The following is an 8,632-nucleotide window of genomic DNA, read 5'->3' on the forward strand; positions in this document are numbered from 1 at the left end:
CCGCTCCTGTTTCCTGCAATATCTTGCAAAAAGATCTGAAGCTCTCGATCTTGACCTCTCTAAGTGGCTTCAAACATCTGTTAAATTGATGGGGAAAACCAATGCAGACATGTTCTTGTTTTTAGTTTTCTACACCACCCATTCTAGCTGTTTTTTGTTACATTTTCTTTTAAATGCCATTTTATTTTCACTTCTTTAAAAAAATATAAATTTGTATGCATCCTTTATGATTGTCTATTATTGTCCTTGTTGTCCACTGTTGTCATCATTCTTTGTTAAAATCAGGTCTCTCTTGTAAATGAGTGCCCGAGGCTCAGTGGGATTAACACGTATAAATAAAGGTTGAATGAATGAATGAAAAGAAAAGTGCCCGAATACATATTCAATTCAAAGTCATACTAACCAAAGTACAATAATATGATTCAGAGATATGGAGCAAATAAAACAAATTTAAACATTCACTGGGGAGGACAATAGACTACACTGTAACTGTGTCCCAATTCAACGGCTGCATCCTTCAAAGGATGTGGCCACGGAATTAGGACATAGCTTATGTTAACACTATAAGGAATTTGCCCATGTCCTCAACTTATTAGTCTGTGCCTGCAGGGTCTGGGTGTTCATAGACTGGATAAGCATATTGACAGGTCGAACAACACGGCCAGTCCTAGTCCTAACTGTTTCAAAACATGAGTCATGCTCATCTGTTTGAGAAATGTTAGGCCTTTGAGGACATCAGGATATGTTAGGCCTTTTAGACTCTTGGATACTCTGACATCTCGTGCTGTCAGGAGGAACTGGGTCACTTATGCTCCTTTTCCACTGTCATGGCATGGGTCAAATATTCTCAGTTCAACCAGTTTTTGAGGTCTTTTCCATCAGAACTCCGTACCTGTTTAGCCCCCTTATTTAGAGGGACATCCCTAGCTGAAGCTGAATCATCATGGCCTCTGTATGTCACACAGGTGTCTGCAGATGCTACTTGATCTTTGGGCAGATGATGTGAACAGTATGGTCTACTGCACAGTCAAGTGTGAGCTGCTGACCAGAGAGATTCACATCTTCATTCTCATCTGAAGCACAAGAGGGAGTAAGAGAGACAGGTTGTGTGTGTTGCTCACTGGAGAAATCCACTGCTTCATTACCAACTGAAGCAATAGATGAGATACGAGAGGCACTTCCCCAGCATCAGGCAGGACTGGCAGGAAGTTTGCACATAGCAACAAATTACAATGGACCACTTTTGTCTTACCTGAGATGGGATGGCGGACTTCAAAGGTGTGGGTCTGAGGATTGCTGCTGACCACGGTATAGACTACGTCCCCCCATCTGTCTTCCAGCTTTCTTCGAGCTCTCTCTGCCTTGTTTGCTAAGAGAACTCTGTCACCAATTTCATTTTCCACCCCTTTGACTCTCCTGTTGTATATGTTGGCCTGCCGCCTTTGCTCATCACTTGCATGTTTCTCTGCCACCATCATAGCTTCATGAAGATCATTTCTCAGCTCCTTGATGAACTGTGTGAATGAAACTCCACTGTTGTCTCTCAGAGCAGATTTGAACAGGACATCAACAGAGAGGCAGGGAAATCGGCCAAACATTAGATAAAAGGGTGGAAATCCAGTAGTCTCATGGGTGGTGCTATTGTACATGAATGTCATTCATGACACAGAACTAGATCAGAATCAGAATCAGCTTTGTTGTCTTTGAACCGAAGCACAACAAAATTACATTTTCAGTACAGCCCGTCCAAGAAAACAACATAAGCAACATAAACTCCATCTGATGTGGGGAGACGGAGGTGACTGAGGCCACTGGCCTCAGGAGGCACAGTCTTATTTTCAGATAAGGAAAAAGAAACATGAGGGGGAGGGAGGTGTAAAAAAAAATCAAATGCAAAAGTGCAAAAAAAAATTACCTCAGCACATAAAACAGCAACATGCTGATGACATCATAATACATTTAATAAATTTATGTATGAGGCCGACAAAGGCAGTGAGTTGACAGTGGAGACTGCCAGAGAGTTCCATAATCCTGATAAGAGATGGCAGTGTCTTTCAGCTGATGTGGCAGACATGAAGATGTTGAGGTTCTCCTTAGGAGTGACAGGGATGGATAAAATTAGGAATGAGATCATCAGAGGTACAGCACAGGTTGAACAACTGGGAGATAAAGTTAGAGAGACCAGAATGAGATGGTTTGGACATGTCCAGAGGAGGGACAGTGGTTTGGACATGTCCAGAGGAGGGACAGTGGGTATATTGGTAGAAGGATGTTAGAAATGCAGCTGCGATGAAAAAGACAAAGAGGAGATATATGGATGCAGTTAGAGAGGACATGGAGTTAGATGGAGTGAGGACAGAGGATGCAGAGGACAGAGTGAGATGGAGGAGGATGATTTTGCTGTGGAGACCCCTGAAGAGGGAAAAGCCAAAAGTAGAAGAAGACAACTGTCATAATCAACTAAAACAAACTTCATTAAACATTTAGTTTTTATTTCTTAAAAGCATAAAAGAAAAGAGTCAACATTAGTCAGACTGTAACTGACTCTGAGTCCAAGGACAGTGAATGTGTGAAAACATCAGACATTATTCAAGTTTAGAGCAACTTGAGAGAAAACAGCTTAGGGTGAGTCTGGTAGACCAAAGATATCGTATATAAACACTAGATCCTGCATTGACCGCTATCGCCTATTGGTGGTGCTGACGGCTTGTCAGCAGGGCCGCCATCTTGGAACAGTCGCTCTACTCAGTGTAACCTGTTTGATAGGCGCAATGAAGTATGTGTGCATTTAATCAGTCATAGCTGAATACTAAACTCATTCTCATGATTTTTTCCTCTGTAAATCTTAGGTGTACAGCCAATAATGCTGAACAGATGGTTCAATGTTTTTAAATATTTTTGGTGGGGTTAACATTAACACTAATATGCTGGTGAAGATTCTCAGTCATCCAGGACATGATAAATTCAAAAAAACGTTCAATACAAAAACAACTGGACTTTATTTGTAACAGAAGACGTTTCGCTCCTCATCCGAGGAGCTTTCTCAATTCAATGAGCAGAGAGTGAGAGATTCAGGTTATAAGGCTGAGTGAGATAAGACACACACACATATGTAGATTTGACAAGTCGCACCTCAACACCTTAACAGTACGGGTTTCTTAAGGTCTTTGTTACTCTAATTCACAGATGAGACCCCTCTGTTCCCATCAAGTGTGAAAACCGGCTGGGAATCTGTCTTAAAGTTGTATTATAGGTTTTTGAAAGTGGAAATCTGAGGCCTCCTCCTCTGTTAAGAGATGGCTTTTCCCTTTTTACATAAATTGCTTCCTTCACCCCCCTCTCAAACCATCTGTGTTCTCGGTCCAAAATGTGCACATTTTGGTCCTCAAAAGAGTGTCCCTTATCTCTGAGGTGGAGGTGAACAGCTGAATATTGTCCTTTGGAGCTGGCTCTCCTGTGTTGAGCCACGCGTCTGTGAAGAGGCTGTTTAGTTTCCCCAATGTAGAGGTCTGGACAGTCCTTGCTGCAATGCACCGCATACACTACACCATTCTGTTTGTGTATGGGTGTTTTGTCTTTAGGGTGGACCAGCCTCTGTCTGAGAGTCCTGCTGGGTTTGAAATGTACTGGGATGTTGTGTTTGTTGAAAATCCTTCTGAATTTCTCTGATACTCCAGCAACATAAGGTCTCTTTGAGGGTCGCGGGTGCCCATGTCCAGCAATCACTGTGCGAGGTACACCCTAGACAGGTCGCAAGTTCATCACAGGGCCACATAAAGACAAACAAGACAAACAACCAATCACACCTATGGACAATTTAGAGTAACCACTCAGTCTAACATGCATGTTTATGGACTGTGGGAGGAAACCGGAGTACCTGGAGAAAACCCACGCATGCACAGAGAGAACATGCAAACTCCACCCAGAAAGGCCCCCGGACCGGGGTTTGAACCTGGGACCTGCTCGCTGAGAGGCAGCAGCTCTACCAGTTGTGCCACCATGCTGCCCTCATACAATACTTTTATCTCTTAAATTTTTCCAGTAATATTTGATTATGATTTTGAAAACACAACAGAGAACATCAACTGAGACCAGTCAAACTCTTGTTTAGGAACCTATGACCAAGAAAAGATGCTGGGTATCTGATTTGAGTTAATGTAGTTTCTGAAATTGGCCCTTAGTTTGAAAAACGTTTTAATTTTGGCCCCCTTTTGTAAGTTTGACACCCCTGTTTTAAGGCATTGCCAACTTTTGTATCTAATTTTGTTACTTTACAAACTGATTATGTGGAGAAAACAGAGACAACACTTGGTGTTACACAACCATCAAGTTTCATTTTTATTATTATAAACACATGGAATGCCATAAACTGTCCTTCCATGAGGCTTTTGGTCTTTTTCCACAAAAGTCATATGTATACCTATATTTTGAAGGGGTATATGGAACACTACATTTAGTAGAAACAAGCTTTTTCAAGATTAAAGCCTCCCCATTTTCTGTATTTAAATACATATATATTTAAAAAAAACATTTGTTTGTTGCGTTGCACTTTTACAAACAACAACAAAAAAAGTATAAATGTCCAAAACTGGGGATAAAAGGTTGAAAAAAAAAATACAATCCTAAACTATGTACATTTTACTTTGAAAGTTTAGCAGCATAATGATTCAGTGGTTAGCACTGTTGCTTCACAGAAAGAAGGTCCTGAGTTCAATCCCCAGTTGGCCCCGGTGTCTTTCTGTGTAGAGTTTGCATGTTTTTCTTGTGCATGCGCGGGTTTTCTCCGGGTACTCTGGTTTCTTCCCACAGAAGAAAAACATGCATGTTAGTCTGCCTTCAGGCCTCTCTTGCAAAAGAGATCTGTAATCTCAATGGGATTTGCCTGGTTAAATAAAAGTTAATAAAAATAAATACATAACATTATCCCAAACTAGTTAGTGCATTACTTATTTATTTATAGCTTTTTCAGGTTGTACTAGTTTTGGAAAACAGCTGTCACTACTCACATTATTGAAGCTCAATGTCCTATATTTATTTTTTTATAAAGTACAGTGCCTTGCGTAAGTACTCGGCCCCCGTGAACTTTTCAAACTTTTGCCACATTTCAAGCTTCAAACAGAAAGATATAAAATTTTTATTTTTTGTGAACAATCAACAACAAGTGGGACACAATCATGAAGTGGAATGAAATGTATTGGATGTGTCAAACTTTTTTAACAAATAAAAAACTGAAAAGTGGGGTGTGCAATATTATTTGGCCCCTTTACTTTCAGTGCAGCAAACTCACTCCAGAAGTTCAGTGAGGATCTATGGATGATCCAATGTTGTCCCAAATGACTGATGATGATAAATAGAATCCACCTGTGTGTAATCAAGTCTCCGTATAAATGCACCTACTCTGTGATAGTCTTAGGGTTCTGTTCAAAGCGCAGAGAGCATCATGAAGACTGTAGTATGCTAAGGCTAGGTTAGCTTCGAGCTCCACTACAGTCAATTTTTAATAACGGGTTCTCACTTTTTCGAGCTACTTGACAGATATGTGACAGAGGTACTGTGTTGTAGATGGTTTAATCAGTGACATGAGGCGTTAATTTTCTTTGACCCATCAAAATGAATGTGGTCATTTATTAACAGAATCAAAATTTAACATCAAAACATTGTACACTTGATTATACTGATCGGCTCTGATTAATAAAACTTGGCACGTTTTACTTAATAAAAACAACAGACATTTCTGAAGGTATCTGGATTAATTACTGGCAAGATAGAAGTTTAAAGATGGGAAATGAAGGAGTTTAAATGGAGAGAAAAGATGGATGAGGATGTAAGTCTGTAGGCCAGAACAACACGCTCCTTTCAAGCGCAGCTCGCCGTGGTACACTTGTAGTGAAGCTTGTGATGACTCTTTACCTTGGCAGAGGATGGGTCCGCTACGGTCAAGAGGTCCCTGGCACGTTACCTTTCAGCGTCTCCTCAGGGCGGCTGCGACTCGGCAGAAGTCGTGAGATAATCCGTTCCACAGAACAAACTTTCTCAGCAGTTATAGGACATTCGCCGGGTGGAGCCACAGCGAGGCGTCGTGGCTCCGAACCAGAAGAACTCCATCAGAACCCGAAGAACTCACGGAACCAACTCCCAACTCATTCCAGAACTTCTTCATTTCTCCAGGCAATACTGGAACTAGGAAGTGTCGACTTTTAAAGAGTTCTGCTTCCAGTCACTTTTACGAAGTCCTGATTGGTTGAAAGAACCAACAGGGGTGTGGTTTTAGTGACGTCAGAGGGTCATTACAAGTAAGAAAACATCAGAAATGTTTAGGAACGGTTAGTTACAGACGAGAAAATATTTTGGAGAAATTACAGACTTACAGGTGCCAGTTTTCTTGTTTCTGTCTGAGAGGTTTAAAAACACGACAGTTTGTCCCAATAACTTGTTTTTGATTGTCTCCGACTTTTGACCGACATCACACCTTTCTCATTTCAGACAGAAGATCAAAAATGCATAATTACTTTGTAACATAGACATTTAACTTGATTTCTACTTTGAATGAGGATTAAAAAAATCATTAATACTGTTTCACAGCTGATTTAAAATGAGTGGTTCAACATTTAAAAATGGTATGAACTAAACACACTTTTGATTATCAAGATATTGTAAAATAGTAATGATGATATAAAAAAGAGAGTGTTCTTTCAATTGATTAGTTCAGGATACAATTAGAAAGTATCTGGATGAGCTAATTTGTATTTCTGGATTCAAATCAATGAAATAAAAGTTCCTGTCCCATGAAGGTCTTCAGAGGCAGGTTTGACCGGAGGCCTAGTTCACTACAAGACCAAGGAACACACCAGGCAGGTCCAAGATACTGTTGTGGAGAAGTTTAAAGCCGGATTTGGATACAAAAAGATTTCACAAGCTTTAGACATCCCAAGGAGCACTGTGCAAGCAATCATATTGAAATGGAAGGAGTATCAATTTCAATTCAATTCAGTTTATTTATATAGCGCCAAATCACAACAAAGTTGTCTCAGGGCACTTTACAGGAACATTCACATAAAAGCCAATTGGTAAAGTTCTCTATCTAAGGAATCCAGCAGACAAGTTGAATATTGGCTTCGTTGCGGTCTCCCATCCTGAGCAAGCACATTGGCAACAGTGGAAAGGAAAAGCTCCCTTTTAAAAGGAAGAAACCTCCAGCAGAACCAGGCTCAGGACAAGCGGCCATCTGCTTTGACCGGCTGGTTGAGAGGACAGGAAGGAGAGACAGACGAACACAGAATGGTAGGTCCAGGTGTATCTGAAAGACAAAAAAAAAAAAACACATGTTAAGGATAGAAAAAATAATTAAAATACAAAACAGGTTGAGCAGAGTAAGTAAAGACAGTAGTAGAGTGAAAATTGTGGTCAGTTTGTCCTCCAGCAGTCTAAGCCTATAGAAGCCTAACTCAGGGACAGCTCAGGAAACCCAAGCCGAACCTAACTGTAGGATTTAGCAAAAAGGAAAGTCTTAAGCGTAGTTTTAAAACTGGATAATGTGTCAGCCTCACGAACAGAGATTGGAAGTTGGTTCCACAAGAGACGAGCCTGATAACTGAAGGATCTTCCTCCCATTCTGTTTTTGTAAATTCTAGGAACCACAAGTAAACCTGCAGTCTGAGAGCGAAGTGCTCTGTTCGGAAAATATGGAAGAATAAGATCTGTAATATAAGATGAAGCTAGGTTGTTGAGAGCTTTGTAGGTTAGAAGTAAGATTTTGAATTCTATTCTGGATTTGACAGGGACCCAATGGAGAGAAACTAAAACTGGAGAAATATGATCTCTCCTAGTAAATCTGGTTAAGACTCTGGCAGCAGCATTTTGGATCAACTGAAGACGTTTTAAAGACGTATTTGGACATCCAGATAATAAACCATTGCAATAGTCCAGTCTAGACGTGACAAATGCATGGACCAGTTTTTCTGCATCATTTTTAGATAAGATGTTTCTAATATTAGTGATATTACACAGGTGGAAGAACGCAGTTCTAGTAACGTTTTTAATGTGGGGGATAAAAGACATATCCTGATCAAAAATAACACCAAGATTATAAATCATCAGTATCAGACCACTGCAAATCTACCAAGACCCGGCCGTCCCTCTAAACTTTCATCTTGAACAAGGAGAAGACTGATCAGAGATGCAGCCAAGAGGCCCATGATCACTCTGGATGAACTGCAGAGATCTACAGCTGAGGTGGGAGAGTCTGTCCATAGGACAACAATCAGTCATACACTGCACAAATCTGGCCTTTATGGAAGAGTGGCAAGAAGAAAGCCATTTCTCAAAGATGTCCATAAAAAGTGTCGTTTAAAGTTTGTCACAAGCCAAGTTGGCTCTGGTCAGATGAAACCAAAATGGAATTGTTTGGCTAAAATGCTTTGGCGTAAAAGCAACACAGCTCGTCACCCTGAACACACCATCCCCACTGTCAAACATGGTGGTGGCAGTATCATGGTTTGGGCCTGCTTTTCGTCAGCAGGGACAGGGAAGATGGTCAGAATTGATGGGAAAATGGATGAGGCCAAATACAGGACCATTCTGGAAGAAAACCTGTTTGAGTCTGCAAGAGACCTGAGACTGGGACGGAGATTTA

General features: G+C 40.7%; 1 protein-coding gene across 1 annotated transcript in view; it reads left to right on the plus strand.

Annotated features, from left to right (window-relative positions):
- The first annotated feature begins 1,262 nt into the window (after nt 1–1,262).
- LOC119413683 (beta-1,3-galactosyltransferase 1-like) overlaps nt 1,263–8,632 on the plus strand; it is a 21,611-nt gene continuing 14,241 nt past the window's right edge. The window contains exon 1 of the mRNA XM_037680737.1: nt 1,263–1,308. Coding sequence (XP_037536665.1) covers nt 1,263–1,308 — 46 coding nt within the window. The remainder of the gene's footprint in view (nt 1,309–8,632) is intronic.

The sequence above is a fragment of the Nematolebias whitei genome, chromosome 8, assembly GCF_014905685.2.
Source record: "Nematolebias whitei isolate Nwh7 chromosome 8, NemWhi1, whole genome shotgun sequence".
Taxonomy (NCBI): domain Eukaryota; kingdom Metazoa; phylum Chordata; class Actinopteri; order Cyprinodontiformes; family Rivulidae; genus Nematolebias; species Nematolebias whitei.